The sequence below is a fragment of the Colossoma macropomum genome, unplaced genomic scaffold (genome assembly GCF_904425465.1).
Source record: "Colossoma macropomum unplaced genomic scaffold, Colossoma_macropomum, whole genome shotgun sequence".
Taxonomy (NCBI): Eukaryota; Metazoa; Chordata; class Actinopteri; order Characiformes; family Serrasalmidae; genus Colossoma; species Colossoma macropomum.
The window spans coordinates 20,335-36,692 of record NW_023495326.1 but is presented as its reverse complement, the minus strand read 5'-3'; the positions used below and the strand labels follow the sequence as shown (position 1 = coordinate 36,692).

At 44.7% G+C, this 16,358-nt stretch overlaps 1 protein-coding gene across 1 annotated transcript in view; it reads left to right on the top strand.

The window, feature by feature from the left end:
• LOC118801782 (glutamate receptor 4-like) overlaps positions 1–16,358 on the top strand; it is a 69,520-nt gene that overhangs the window by 39,657 nt on the left and 13,505 nt on the right. Inside the window, 7 exon segments of the mRNA XM_036562149.1 lie at positions 6,555–6,739; positions 12,493–12,546; positions 13,225–13,383; positions 14,582–14,698; positions 14,700–14,750; positions 15,271–15,375; positions 15,962–16,069. Coding sequence (XP_036418042.1) covers positions 6,555–6,739; positions 12,493–12,546; positions 13,225–13,383; positions 14,582–14,698; positions 14,700–14,750; positions 15,271–15,375; positions 15,962–16,069 — 779 coding nt within the window.

The window sequence follows — 16,358 nt, the reverse complement described above, 5'->3', positions numbered from 1 at the left end:
ATACAGTGTCAGAAACTATATAAGCAACTCTATTTCAGACTACTTAACAACTCGACTAATTGGTGGGATGTAATCTTCTATTACTTGTTAGCTACATCATCCTCGTAGCTCCACTGTGAAAGTGTTTACTGATTAACTACATTTGGGTTGAGGGGAAAATTGGGTAAATTAGATTCTTTGCCAGGCTATCGCATTAAATACGCTGTTATATATCCCCTGCAGTTGCTCTCAAAAACTACCAGTGTCAGCATGTTGAAGAGCACTGGGACACTCGATTAAACACACACACAGATACTCGCACACATAAATGATAATGAGCATTCCCCAAACCTCTCTGCAACAATGTCGGAGTAAAGGGGCATCTCGTCTATAGCTGGATCGGTTTGTGTCGTTATGTGAAGCCTTTTCATCTTTTATAATGGCTGATGGAAGTGTGAACAGACACATGGAAATTGCCTGCTAGCTGTGTGATCTCTCTCTCTCTTTCTCTCTCTCTTTCTCTCTCTCTCTCTCTCTCCCTCTCGCCCTCTCTCACTCTCTCTCTCTCTCACACACAGACTCACTCTGGGCATCAGTGTTGAAGTCACAGCTGCCTCTCGTCTCCCTGGCTGTGTATCAGGGGACGATTGTTGTATACACACCACATGGCACTGCTGACAGAGCCAGGCTGTGTGTGTGTGTGTGTGTGTGTGTGTGCACGCATCCCTTTTTCCCAACCTTTCTAAACCTGCGGCCCACTTTGCAAAGGAAAGGCAAACAATCCCCTCTTCCCCAAACCCTCCCAAAGGAAATGCAGGCAAATGTGTTGGAGTCCTGGGAAATGGATGTTCGTAATTAAATTACATTTGATCCCCAATGCTTGTTGACATATTCCGCCTCCACACTCCGCTACACCCTCCACATTCCCTTCCTCATCTGCTGTGGAATTAGGAAGCCTCATGCACTGAGTCGGTGGGATACAAAACTGCCCTGAGATTTGTTTTCAGGAATAATTATATTTATCCCAGAATGCTAACTGGCCTTAAAGTAAATCAAGTATGGCTTTACAAGAACAGGAAGGGCTAGTTTGAGATTTCTCTCCATATAGCCTGAAGATATATGTACAGGTACATATAGGTACAGCAAGACTAGACTAAAACATTTTTGTCCACAGCATCCCACAGTGTCCTAAGGTAAAGTATACCACTGTTGTCCTATACCATCACATTATTGTTAAACAGCATCCCAGTGCTGTCCCACAGTACCCCAGTGTTATCCCATAGCCTCCCAGTGCTGTTCCACAGCATCCCACTGCTGTCCCACAGCATTCCAGCAAATCCCACAGTATCCCAGTGCTGTCCCATATCATTCCAGTGTTGTCCCACAATACTCCAGTGTTATCCTGTAGCATCCCAGTGCAGTTCCACAGCATCCCAGCCCTGTTCTACAGCATCCCAGTGCTGTCCCACAGGATCCCACCATGGTCCCTTATGTTCCACTGTTTTCCCTCATGATGCCAGAGAATCCCACTATGGCCTCAGTGCTGTCCAACAGTATTCCACTGTTATTCCACAATATCCCAGGGTTATCCCACAACACCCCAGTTCACGTATAATATTCTAGTGTTGTTCAGTAGCATTCCAGTGCTCTCCCTCAGTATCCCACAGTGGCCTACAATTGCCTACAGTCCTGGTGCTGCCACACAGTACCTCAATGTTGTCCCACATTATCCTAGTGCTGCCCCCACAGCATTGCACTATTGCCCCATAGTATCCTGATATTATTCCACACTGCCTTAGTCTTGCCCCATATCCTAGTAATACCTCATGTAATCCTACTGCTACCCCATAGTAGCCTAGTGTTACCCCCTCAGTATCTTTGTACTATTCCACTGTATCCTAGTGTTGTGCCAAAGTATCCCAGTATTACCCCGCAATATTGCAATGTTGCCCCACAGTATCCCAGTATTACCTCACAATATTGCAGTGTTGCCCCACACTATCCCACTATTACCTCACGATATTGCAGTGTTGCCCCACAGTATCCCACTATTACCTCACAATATTGCAGTGTTGCCCCAGAGTATCCCAGTATTACCCCATAGTATTGCAGTGCTGTCCCAAAGTATCCCAGTATTACCCCATAGTATTGCAGTGCTGTCCCAAAGTATCCCAGTATTACCCCACAATATTGCAGTGTTGCCACAAAGTATCTCAGTATTACCCCACAGTATTGCAGTGTTGCCCCAAAGTATCCCAGTATTACCCCACAGTATTGCAATGTTGCTGCAACGTATCCCAGTATTACCCCACAGTATTGCAGTGTTGCCCCAAAGTATCCCAGTGTTGCCTCACAGTATTCCACTGTTGTTCCAGAGTATCCCACTGCAGCTTAGTGTTCTACCACGATATCCCACTGTTGCTCCACAGTATCCCACTGCATCCCACCACAGCCCAGAGTTCTCACAGTATCCCTTTGTAGCCCACTCTAGCTCGATGTTGCCCCATTATATCCTATGGTTGCAGGATGTGTGTTCAGTGGAGTATGAGTCGTAACCCAGAGCAGCACTGGTTCACCACCAATCATCCACTCATCCGTGATCCCTCACTCTGAGTGGAAGAACAGAAGCTAATAGATCTGTTCTGTCCCTTTCTTCTCCACTTTTCTCCTCTCCTTTTTACTTCCTCTCCACACCCCTCCTCTCTCCAGTTTTTAGCAGGTGTTGTTCATATTAGCTCTGAAAGTGTTAGCATTTAAACTTGACCTCTACTCCATCTGTGTAGCTCCAGCCTCCAGAGATGCCTTTGCTTTTGTTTTTATTGATTTGTCGGTCAATAGAGCTGTCGTTTTTCCCCTTCTTGCCTTAGTTTTTTATTCCTTTTTCCTTTGGTGTATTAGAGGAACACTTTAATCTAGATGAGGGGCTGCAGCTGCAGTGACCTCGCCATGACCTCACAATTCAAATCTAGACCCACATAACCTCATCACTGCAGGACTCCATTGTAGAAACGCCAAGACTTACACTGTTAAAACACAGTTATTAATTTCTTTCTTGTTCTGTCCATTGTTTTTAGCTTGAGGACATACACTGTATGTATAAAAGCTGAGTTTTATATAAAGTACCACAGGGGCTGGTAGTTGGGCTACTTTTATTTAGTTTCTGTTGGCAAAAGCATTTTGAACGTGGGGGAAGCTATGCTGGAGCATTCATAGCACAGATTCAGGGGGAAAGGATAGTATAGGATAGTAACATAAGCATGTAAATGACTGAAGGCATCAGCAGCAGCAAAAGTAATATTATTATTTCAAGTAGGAAAAAAATGTAGGCCCCAATATTGACCCTTTCAGGACACCTTTAGTAACCATATGGGAGGGAGAAAGTATATTTTCTAACTGTACATACTGCGACCTTAGAGAAAGATAGTTTGTAAACCCTGTGACCCCATGTCTCCCAGTCTATTTGTTAAGATTTAGTGATTCTCAGAATCAAAGGTTTTGGCCAGGTCAGGTCTACTGTTGAGCTTGCTATATTTTGCCCTATCTGTTGCCAATGTTAGGGTTACTCTCGCTCTCTCTAGAAGATGACCACCCAAATAATCTGGTCAGTGGTGGTCCTATGGTGGTCTCTTTAATCATTAATGGGGTAGAGGGGGCTGAGCAGCAACATATGGGCTACAGGCTATAACCGTCCACTTCTGTAGTAGTAGGTGTTTCTAATAAAATGCCCAATATATTTTGTTGTACATGTGATACTTCAATCTTCATTGTTGTTGGTATGTCCATTAGCAGTGCTGCAGTCCTCCTGGATAAATAACCCAAATCTCAAAACCTCGGGCTGGTAGGCTTTGGCTTACGACAGAAAAGTTTGTTTGGAAAGTTGATGTGATTCCAAACCTTCAGTGACGCTGCAAAATAAACCCTCCAGCTCAAGTGTGCCTGGACTAAAGACAAAAACACCCTGATCTCAGACAGAGAAAGAGAGAGAAACAGGATCAATGCTTTCTGTAAACACACAGACTGAAGAGTTCGTGGGTTTCTGTCTCCGGTCTGTGTTTGCTAAAGGGACATCTGGGGGTCTTATGATGTCAGACTGACACTTTCATATGTGTGTGTGTGTGTTAAGCCGAGTGTACACTACATGACTTTTAAAGTCCTAACATCCTAAAATCTTTACAGTTTCAAAAATGGGGACCATCTTACACGTCAGTCTTTGACAGAATTTCTTCCTAATTTGTAAATCGTGCACTCTAGATGAGGTAAAATGAGTTTTGGCTACAAAAAAGCAACCACAAGAGACGTCTCATGTCTCAACTGGGGATGGACATGAGGTTAGGAAACACAGATATCAATATACAGTAGCGTCGGCACAGAAGAAGACACAAACAACATAGCATGTATATGTGTGTGCTCTTTTATTCTAAACAGCAGCAAGGGAAAACTGCCCAGCCCAGTGCTAACCCAGCACGAAACCGGGAAGGGTGTAACGAGGGGAGGAAATGACACACATGGAGGGGGAACAAACACACACAAAGCCCATCCTCCATGGACACAATTTAGCAAAAAACAACTACTTCACTAGTAGAAACTACAATAACAAGAGTCCGTTTTTGGCCAGGAGCGTGGCGCCTTCCGGGAGCCACTTTGCATTCCACTGCGCATATTACAGATGTTACTATATTCTACAGCAAGATCTGCAGAAATATTTCATTACAAACCTGCAGCTGACTTGAGAGTGCCCTGATGTCTGGGTCAGGACATGATAAACACTACAAAGACTTACCTGTGTTCAGCAAGCAGTGTTCCACTGCACACATGATTGCATGCATGTCTCTTCTCTTTTTTGCCGATCATTCTGGAGCTAAAGATTGAAATCGTATTACTAGAAGTGACCTGCCTGCTATTCTACTGTGTTCAGTAGCACTGAGTGTTGGTTTCCCCTTGCTGCCTGTTTAATAAAAGAGCATTCGTAGCACCTCCCGAGAGCCCCTGCACATAGCCATGCCTCCCAAGCTCCCACAGCAGTGCAGACTGTGGCAGAGGCCACAATATCTTTGTGTTACTAGTGCTTTCACAGATGTGCAGGTTACCCACTACCCCCCCACCCACTCCATAACAGATGCTGGATTTTGAACTTTATGTTGGTAACAGTCTGGATGGTCCTCTTCTTCTTCTTCTTCTTCTTTGGCCCAGAGAATATAATGTCTATTATTTCCATAAACAATCTGAAACAGTGGTTTCCCTTTGCTGCCTATTCACATGCACGGTCTCTCCCACATTGTCTTCTACACCTATCACAATATCTAGACATTTTAGAGCAACATATGCTACCTTCCAGATGTCTTTTTCAGAGATTCAAAAGGAGAGGTTAAAACATTTTCTCACAACTTTTTGGAACCTGTTGCAGGTATCAAATTTGAAAAACAACACAGCTAAACCATCAAATATCATGTAGGTCTGTCTTTATTAGCATTTCACATACTGTCCTGTTTTTTTGGAATTGACATTTGTAGTAACTTAATAACTTTAGATGCAGCAAAAAACAAGTTGTTAGGTATCAACTGGTGCTGGTGCTGAATTACACAGTTAAGCCACTGTTCTACTACATGGCATGGCTGGGCTCAATTCGACTCTACTGGCTTTTGGTACCAGCTACTTCATTTTCCACTGCAGATATAGCGCCCCCTCAATGTAGCTGGTCGTCGACATATTACATTCAGAAGAGGCTGATGGCAGCGAGATGAAAAACAGGAAAGTTTGGGACAAACTACATCAGAGTTCAGATGACGAGATGATGCTGGTTGCTCAAAGGTGATGTGAAAGGCTACGCTAACCTGGTAGCTAATGTTAGCATACGTGTTCCGTAATTCTCTCTGACTAATTGTAGTAGTCTGCAGCATTTTTACACCACTTTTTGGTGTCGGCTCAGCTTGCTCTGAACCTCCATGGAGGTGATACCCAAAGAAGTGCCGGGTACCAGGTACCAGATTTGCCTAATAGGAAACCAAAAAAGGCAAGTTGAGTCAAGGTGGTACCTTCTGGTGGAAAAGCAGCTTTATAGTGAAAGGAACACTTCTCAACCAATCAGGTCGTGTCATTGGAACTAACTGTTGTATAAATATACACACACTTGCATATCTTACTGTCTGTGCCTCTTTGGAAAAGCACTGCAGGAAATTAATCACTGGCAGGTACAACACTGATGTTCCGTATGTCAGTTTGGGAAGGACAACACACTCCACGCACTCACCGAATATTAGATTATGCACACACACACACACACACACACACACACACACACACATACACACACTGATGGACAGATTGCTCCAGCAGTGAAACTAAGAGGCAGTTTAGAGGCCATCTGTTGCTCTTGGCCTCTGTAGCACACATGCTCAGCCTCGGTATGTCCACAGTGATGGCTGACAGGATGCCGGGGGCGACTGGAGCAGGTAACTAGGCAACAGTCCAAAATATGATGTATTGTGTAGGAAGCTGTCCGTGTAACCACAGCCAGGTTTGTGTGCCTAACCCAAACTTCCCACCCTGTGTGTCTGTGTCTGTGCACGCTTGTATAGGATATGCCATCCTGCAGGCCATTATGGAGAAGGCGGGCCAGAACGGCTGGCAGGTCAGCGCCATCTGCGTGGAGAACTTTAATGACGCTGGCTACCGGCGCCTCCTAGAGGACCTCGACCGGCGGCAGGAGAAAAAGTTTGTCATCGACCTGGAGCCAGAACGTCTCCAGACTATTCTAGAACAGGTGAGAACATTTCAGAGGTATCCAGAACATGTGAAAGTGCCTCAGAATGAAGAAGGTGGCTCCAAATCCTGAGGTTTTCCAGTGAGGGGGGAGGGGGGGGCGTGGTCAGGTAAAATTGTTGGATTTGGTGTTGAATGTTGCTGTTTTTTGGGATTGTTTAGTGTTTTTGAGATTGTTTAGTGTTTTCGAGAATGATGGTGTTTGTTGGAGAATGATGGTGTTTATAGGAGAATGATGGTGTTTGTTGGAGAATGATGGTGTTTATAGGAGAATGATGGTGTTTGTTAGAGAAGGGTGGTGTTTGGCGGTTTTCGGAATGACGGTGTTTGATGTTTTTTAGAATGATGATGTTTAAGAAGAAGAAAGTGTTTGTTGAAGAATAGTGGAAGAATGATAGTGTTTATTGGACAATATTTGGAGAATGGTGGTATTTGGAGGAGAATGGTGGTGTTGAAGAATGATGGTCTTTACTAGAGAATGACGGTGTTTGTTGGTGAATGTTTTTTGTGGGGAATGATGATGTTAAATGTAGACGAAAGGTGTTTATTGGAGAATGATGATGTTTGTTGGAGAATGTTGGTAGTTGGTGGAGAATGATGGTGTTTACTGGAGAATGATGTTTTTTTGGAGAATAATGGTGTTTGGAGGAAAATGATGATGTTTGTTGGAGAATGGTGGTATTTGTTGGAGAATGATGGTGTTTGTTGGAGAATGATGGTGTTTGTTGGAGAATGATGGTGTTTATTGGAGAATGATGGTGTTTGTTTGAGAATGATGTTTGTTGTAGAATGATGGTGTTTGATGGAGAATGATGATGTTTGATGGAGAATGTTGGTAGTTGGTGGAGAATGATGGTATTTATTGGAGAATGATGGTGTTTATTGGAGAATGATGGTGTTTTTGGAGAGTGATGATGTTTTTGGAGAATGGTGGTGTTTGGTGGAGAATGATGGTATTTATTGGAGAATGGTGGTGTTTGTTGGAGACTGATGGTGTTTGTTGGACAATGATGGTGTTTGTTGGAGAAAGATGGTGTTTTTGTAGAGTGATGGTGTTTATTGGAGAATGATGATGTTTGGTGGAGAATGATGTTTTTTGGAGAATAATGGTGTTTGGTGGAGAATGATGGTATTTGTTGGAAAATGATGGTGTTTATTGGAGAATAGTGGTGTTGTAGAATGATGGTGTTTGTTGTAGAATGATGGTGTTTGTTGTAGAATGATGGTGTTTGCTGTAGAATGATGGCATTTGGTAGGGAAGGATGGTGCCTGATCCAGAATTATACGATTTGTGAAAGAATGATGGTGTTTTGATCTTGTAGTGAGTGACTCATTTTAAATTCATGTGAATGAGATGACTCTAAAGCTGCTCTAAGTGGTGCAGAAAAAACACTAATTTTAAAGGGTTTTTTCACCTCCGTCTGTCTGTCTTTCGGTCTGTCTGCTCATCCTGCACAATCTCACACCAATTCTCCTCCAATTGTTTCAGCACAAGCACTGCTCAGTCTGCCAAGTGGAAATACAGAAAGAGAGAGAAAAAGATAGAGTAAGAGTAAGAGAGAGTGTGTGTGTGTGTGTGTGTGTGTGAGAGAGAGAGAGAGAGAGAGAGAGAGAGAGAGAGAGAGGATAAAGGTGTTTGGGCTACAGTAGACGTGTAATACAAAATAACACCAGTCAGTCTTTGAAATAAACATTCAAACAGAACAAACACAGAGATTACAGCTCCACAATTCTCCATATAACAGCTCAGCTCAGACTGGAGCTCTCTCACTCTCTCTCTCCCTCTCACCCTCTCTCTCTCTCTTTTTCTCCACTTCTCTTTTTTGCACTCTCTGTTTCTCTCTCTCTCTCTCTCTCTCTCTCTCTCTCTCTCTCTCTGTTGTAGTATGTGATTGTAATGTGTTGTGTCTACCTGCTTCTGGCCTGCTGCTCCTCCGGTGAGGCTTGCAGGGTTCTATCTATCAGACTGTCAAACACACTCACACACACACTCACACACACACACACACACACACACACACACACACACACACACAGCGCTCCATCAGTTAAGCAGCAGGAGGTGAGCAGGTAGAAGACAAACAGACTGCTCTTCTCCACAGGCACTGATCACTCTGCCAGAGTGAAGAAAGACCACCGGGCCAGCTGTGGAGGAACAGAGGAGGAGAGAGGAGGAGAGAGGATGGGAGAGAAGAGAGGAGAGAGAAAGAAAGGAAGAGAGGAGAGGAGAGGAGAGGAGAGGAGGGGAGAGGAGAAAGAAGAGGAAAGAGATCAGAAAGAAGGCAAGGACAGAAGAGAGAATGGATGAGGAGAGGAGAGGAGAGAGATAAGAGAGGATAGGAGAGAGACAAGAGAGGAGAGGAGGGTGTGAGGAGAGGAGAGGAGAAAGAAGAGGAAAGAGATAAGAAAGGAGGCAAGGAGAGAGGAGAGAATGGAAGAGGAGAGAGGAGAGGAGAGATAAGAAAGGAAGGCAGAGGAGAGGAGAGAACAGAGGAGAGAATGGGAGAGGAGAGGAGCGAAGAGAGGAGAAGAGAGAGGAGGAGATAAGAGGAGTGAGATAAGAAACAAAGACAGAAGAGAGGATATGAGAGAAGAGAAGGGAGGAGAGAGGAGGAGAGAGACAAGAAAGGAGAACAGGAGAGGAGGAAAGGAGCGAGATAAGAAAGGAGGAGAGAGTGAGGAGAGGAGGGTGTGAGGGGAAAAGAGAGGACAGGAGGGAGATAAGAAAGGAGGGGAGAGGAGAGGAGGTGAGAGGAGAGATGAAAGGAGTGAACAGGAGAGGAGAGGAGAGGAGAGGAGCATGTGTGGGGGAATGGAGGAAGGAGAGAATGAGGGGTGAAGGTGTTAAAAGGAGAAAGAGTTCAGGTCTGGAAGAGGAACTCCAGAGAGATCAGACAGTGATCAGACAGCTGTAGAGCCTCAGCGCTGTCTGGGTGTTCCTCTGTCTGTCCTCTCTCTCTCTCTCTCTCTCTCTCTCTCTATCTGTATTTGTTCATTAGCTGTGATAGCAGACTAATTAATCAGAGCTTAAACACACCCACTCACCCCTTTATAAATCACTCCTGCTCTTCACTGCTGGTGGGTGTACAGAGGCTCAGTCACGCCAGCTTTTACCCAGAAAATTACATTCGTTTCAGTGGAATTCACTGAAATCGCTTTTAAAAAGGATAAAAGCGTGTGAAGCATGAAAGATCATTCATAGAGCTTAAAGGTTTTTCCAACATTCCCTTATAATCAAACAAGCTGTGAACAGAGTGGTTCAGAGTGGTTTGGTGTGAAACGCTCCATTCTAGATAAACTTACAGAGTCAGAACTGTTCACAGTGGTGGTGATAGGAACCAGACGTCCACCTCTAAAAGCTCCCTCACAGAAAGTTACTACATGAAACGGTTATGAATTCACTGCCTGATGACTGAGACACTGTTTTATGTTTGAGATTTCGGCCTTAAAATCCATTCATGGTGGAGAGATACATGCAGGACGTGAGACAAAAATAGTCCCCCCCAGAAAAACAGCTTTTTCAGATTACCACTATATTTCAGGCCGAGAGACTTTACACTGCCAGGGGGAGGCTGACTGGGCCACAGCCTGAGAGGCTTAGCACCACCGTGGTGTAGTTTGTTTTTTGGCTGCTGGCTGGGAGACTTTACACAACTGGGGGAGTTTGGCTGATAGACCTTGCCCTGAGGCAGTAGAGTTTGGCTGGGCTTACATCAACTTTTCACCACTGGGAGGAGTTTGGCTGGAACATTGTTCACAAGGCTTTGTAGCACTAGGAGGGGTTTGGCAGGACTGCTGGCTGAGACACTTTACATTAATGGGGGAGTTCGGCTGGGCCATGAATCAAGAGACTTCACCCCACTAGGGGAAGCTTGACTGGGTCACTGGCTGCGAGACTTTACACCACTGGAAGGTTCTTGACTGGGTCACTGGCCAAGAAACTTTATATCACTAGAAGGTTCTTGACTGGGCCACTGGCTGAGAGACTTTACACCACTAGGAGGTTCTTGACTGGGCCACTGGCTGAGAGTCTTTACACCACTAGAGGGTTATTGACTGGGCCACTGGCTGAGAGTCTTTACACCACTAGAGGGTTATTGACTGGGCCACTGGCTGAGAGTCTTTACACCACTAGAGGGTTATTGACTGGGCCACTGGCTGAGAGACTTTACACCACTAGGGGAGGTTTGACCTGGCAATAGGTTAAAGGGCTTTACACCACTAAGAGGAGTTTGACTGGGCCACTGGCTGAGAGTCTTTAAATCTTTGGGAAGAGTTTGACTGGGCAACAGGTCAAAAGGCTTTACACCACTTTAGTAGGTTTGACCTGGCAATAGGTCAAAAGACTTTACACCACTAAGAGGAGTTTGACGGGGCCATTGGCTGAGAGACTTTACACCTCTTAAGGTTTACAGGTATAACTATGACTCTGTGTGTATATGTGTGTGCATGAGTGAGTGATGATAGGAGTACATATTTTATTTTGTTTTATTTTATTTACTACATGTAAATGTTTGTCTGATACTGTGCACTGTGAGCTCCCGTAACCAAAACCAAATTCCTTGTATGTGTAAAGACTGGTCTGGCTCACTGGTCAAAACCCCCTAGTGATGTAAAGTCTCTCAGCCAGTGGCCCAGTCAAAATCCCCCTAGTGATGTAAAGTTTTTCAGCCAATGGCCCATTCATAAATCCCCCTAGTGATGTAAAGTCTCTCAACCAGCGCCCTGGTCAAAATCCCCCTAGTGATGTAAAGTCTCTCAGCAAGTGGCCCAGTCAAACTCCCCCTAGTGATGTAAAGTCTCTCAGCCAGTGACCCGGTCAAAATCCCCCTAGTGGTGTAAAGTCTCTCAGCCAGTGACCCGGTCAAAATTCCCCTAGTGATGTAAAGTCTCTCAGCTAGTGACCCGGTCAAAATTCCCCTAGTGATGTAAAGTCTCTCAGCCAGTGGCCCAATCAAAATCCCCCTAGTGATGTAAAGTTTTTCAGCCAATGGCCCATTCATAATCCCCCTAGTGATGTAAAGTCTCTCAGCCAGCGCCCTGGTCAAACTCCCCCTAGTGATGTAAAGTCTCTCAGCCAGTGACCCGGTCAAAATCCCCCTAGTGATGTAAAGTCTCTCAGCCAGTGACCCGGTCAAAATCCCCCTAGTGATGTAAAGTCTCTCAGCCAGTGACCCAGTCAAAATTCCCCTAGTGATGTAAAGTCTCTCAGCCAGTGACCCAGTCAAAATTCCCCTAGTGATGTAAAGTCTCTCAGCCAGTGACCCGGTCAAAATTCCCCTAGTGATGTAAAGTCTCTCAGCCAGTGACCCGGTCAAAATTCCCCTAGTGATGTAAAGTCTCTCAGCCAGTGACCCGGTCAAAATCCCCCAAGTGATGTAAAGTCTCTCAGCCAGTGACCTGGTCAAAATCCCCGTAGTGATGTAAAGTCTCTCAGCCAGTGACCCGGTCAAAATCCCCGTAGTGATGTAAAGTCTCTCAGCCAGTGACCCTTGTCATCTGATCCAGCACATTCTCAATCAATCTGAACAACCATTTCAAATCATGCAAAGGGTTCTTTGAGTTTTTGTGTAGTTTGTGTGGTTTTACTGTTTCCCTTCAGGTGATGGTGTGTGGTGAGAGGTGAGCTGCCTGCTCTCTCGGCGGTTCTCCTGCTGCTGCTGTGTTCAATAAAAGATCTTCCTCAGCCCTGCTGGCTCACTCTGCTTTCCTCTCTCTCCCTCTTTCTTTACACACTCTCTCTCTCTGCTGCAGGCGGTCAGTGTGGGGAAGCATGTGAAGGGATATCATTACATCATTGCCAACCTGGTGAGTGTCTGCCTGCATCACAGCTCAGAGAGGGAGAGAGAGACACTGCAGAGTCACAGAGAGAGAGATTTTAACAGTGTTACCTACATCCTTCATTTTCTCTTTCTTTTATTCTTTCTTTGTCTTCTTTTTTCTTTCTTCTTCATTTCTTTTTTCAATCTTTCTCCTTCCTTTCACCTTTTTATCTTTTTTCTTCCAGTTTCCTTCCTTTCTCCTACTTCCTTTCTTTCTTTCTTTCCTTCTTTCTTTCTTTCTTTCTATATTTTTCCCATTCTTTCTTTCTTTTTTAGTTCTTTTTCTTTCCCTCTTTCTCCACTTTTTCTTTCTGTGTTTCCTATCCTTCTTTGTTGTTCATCTTTCCTGTTGGGTTTTTTTCTGAGTGACACAGAGACAAATTACTTCTGATTGTTTGTTATTGATGTCTGTGACCAACTCACTGATCTAATCTCTCTCTCTCTCTCTCTCTGTCTCTGTCTCTGCCTATGTCTCTCTCTCTCTCTCTCTCTCTCTCTCTCTGTCTCGTCTCTGTCTCTGCCTATGTCTCTCTCTCTCTCTCTCTCTCTCTCTCTCTGTCTCTCTCTGTCTATGTCTCTCTCTCTCTCTCTCTCTCTCTCTCTCTCTCTCTCTCTGTCTCTGTCTTTCTCTGTCTCTCTCTCTCTCTCTCTCTCTATCTCTCAGGGTTTTAAGGATATCTCTCTGGAGAGGTTCATGCATGGTGGAGCGAATGTTACGGGTTTTCAGCTGGTGGACTTCAGTAAACCGATGGTCATCAAACTCATGCAGCGCTGGAACAAACTGGACCAGAGGGAGTATCCTGGCTCAGAAACCCCGCCCAAGGTAGGGTGGGGCATCCAGTCCCGGCCAATAGCATTCCAGCTCAGGAGAACTTTCAAATCCTAGAATTTTGTTTAGGCCAATCCTGTTAGGTGTTTCTGATAAAGTGGCCAGTTATTGGAAGTAGAAGGTGGGCGTTTCTAATAAAGTGGCCAGTTATCGGAAGTAGAAGGTGGGCGTTTCTAATAAAGTGTCCAGTTTGTGGAAGCAGAAGGTGGGTGTTCCCAATAAAGTGACCAGTTAGTAGAAGCAGAAGATAGATGTTTCTAATAAAGTGGCCAGGAAAAAACTGTTAGTGTCTCTCTCTCTCTCCTCTCTGTTCTCTCGCTCTCTCTCTCTCTCTCTGATCGTCTTTCCTCTGTCCTCCGCTGGTTGCAGTATTGATGACATGGAGCTCTTTAGTCATTCATATTGATCGTCTATCCTGCACTCCGCATATATTACACACCCCAACTCTACCCAGCGTAATACTGCTCTCTCTCTCTCTCTCTCTCTCTCTCTCTCTCCCCTGTCTTTTTATCCAGTTTGGCTCAATCCCGTGTTCTCTTTATGGATATTGATGGCTCTACAGTGTTATCCAAATGATCAATATCATGTGATAACTATAATGAAAACAGTAGCAGCTCTAAGAGTGTTTCTCCTTCTGACATCATAACCGTGATACTCACACTACAGCACAGTTCCCTGTATTAGAGCAGAACACAGTTCAAACAGTCATGAGTAACGTTGATCTCTTCATTAAGTCCACCTCCTTGTTTCTACACTCACTGTCCACTTTATCAGCTCCACTGACCGTATCGTTTCACTCTGTAGTTCTACAGTTACAGACTGTAGTCCATCTGTTTCTCTGCATACTTTGTTACCATGTTCTTCAATGGTCAGAACCCCCACAGGACCCTCACAGAGCAGGTACTATTTGGGTGGTGGATCATTCTCAGCATTGCAGTAACAGTGACGTGGTGGTGTGTTAGTGTGTGTTGCGCTGGTGCGAGTGGATCAGACACAGCAGATTCTAGCTGTTGTGAATATGATTTATAAACTGATTTTTTTTGTTTTACCCTAAAGCCAGTTTTCTGGATCATTACAACTGTTTATTTAAAGACTCTCTCATTATGCAACAATTAATCATGGGTAATGAAGTCCTCCAGGGATGAGTCATGGTGAAGGAAAGTAACAGGAAGTGATGTGATGTCTTCCTCAGTACACTTCCTCCCTGACGTACGATGCCGTGCTGGTGATGGCCGAGGCTTTCCGCAACCTTCGACGCCAGAAAATCGACATCTCTCGCAGAGGGAACGCTGGAGACTGTCTGGCCAATCCCTGCGGCCCCATGGAATCAGGGCATTGACATGGAGCGCACCTTAAAACAGGTAAACCATACATGACTCATCTTAACAGGTGAGCGATACAAAACGCACCTTAAAACAGGTAAACCATACATGACACACCTGAACAGGTGGGCTGTACAAAACACACCTTAAAACAGGTAAACCATACATGACACACCTGAACAGGTGGGCTGTACAAAACACACCTTAAAACAGGTAAACCATACATGACACACCTGAACAGGTGGGCTGTACAAAACACACCTTAAAACAGGTAAACCATACATGACACATCTTAACAGGTGGGCTGTACAAAACACACCTTAAAACAGGTAAACCATACATGACACACCTGAACAGGTGGGCTGTACAAAACACACTTTAAAACAGGTAAACCATACATGACACATCTTAACAGACACATTTGATGCGCAGATGAGTTTGTGGACCCCAGAGGGTTAAACCACAGACTGGATGCTAATAGCCATCCACATCAGTAAAAGAGATCTGATGGACTTCTGTGCTACTGATGGGGTGTGTGTGTGTGTGTGTGTGTGTGTAGGTGCGTATCCAGGGTCTGACAGGGAATATTCAGTTTGACCATTATGGACGCAGAGTGAACTACACCATGGACGTGTTTGAACTGAGGAGTAATGGACCTCAAAAGGTTAGTATATATATGATATACACTATATGACTAAAAGTATGTGGACACCTGATGTTTGGACGAGAGGGCCTGGCTCACAATCTCCATTCTAGTTCATCCCAAAGGTGTTCAGTGGGGTTGAGGTCAGGACTCTGTGCAGGCCACTGGAGTTCCTCCACACCAAACTGGTCACTCCATGTCTTTATGGAGCTGCTTTGTGCACAGGGACTCAGTCATGCTGGAACAGGAAAGGCTGTCCCCCAAACTGCTGACACAAACCTGGAAACATATAATTGTGTAAAATGTCTTTGTGAGGATTAACAGGATGAACATCACCCTTCACTGACTGACAGATAGAGAGGCTGATTCATCACTCCAGAGAACATGTTTCCAGAGTCCAGTGGCGGCGCTTTACGCCACTCCAGTCGACACTTGACTGCATGACTATGTGCTTTATTTTATACACCTGTTTGCAACAAGTGTACCTGAAACACCTGAACCCAATAATTATGAGGGGGATCCAAATACTTTTGGCTCTATAGTGTGAAAATATGTTTACTAGAGTCCTGACATTCTCACTCTCTGATCCTCCTCTCACTGTATGTAGATCGGTTACTGGAACGATATTGATAAACTGGTGCTGGTGCAGAACGAGCTGGGAGGAGGAAACGGATCAGCCATGGAGAACCGAACCGTCATCGTCACCACCATCATGGTAATGTACTCACACACTCACCATCTGCTACATACAGAGATTGAGAGAGAGAGAGAGAGATAGAGAGAGAGAGCGACAGAGAGAGAGAGTGAGAGAGAGAGAGAGATACTGTACACTCGTTTAGAAATGAATCCTTTTAGCTCCCTCAGATTTTAACTGTTTGAAACACGTCCTCTGTAATCTGTTTAATTCTCGTAGTTCACAAAGTAACAAAGTGGAGAAATTGTCCTGTTTAAAATTGAGCTTCATGTAGATTTAAAAGAAAAACATGGCAAAAAATTGTTGCCAT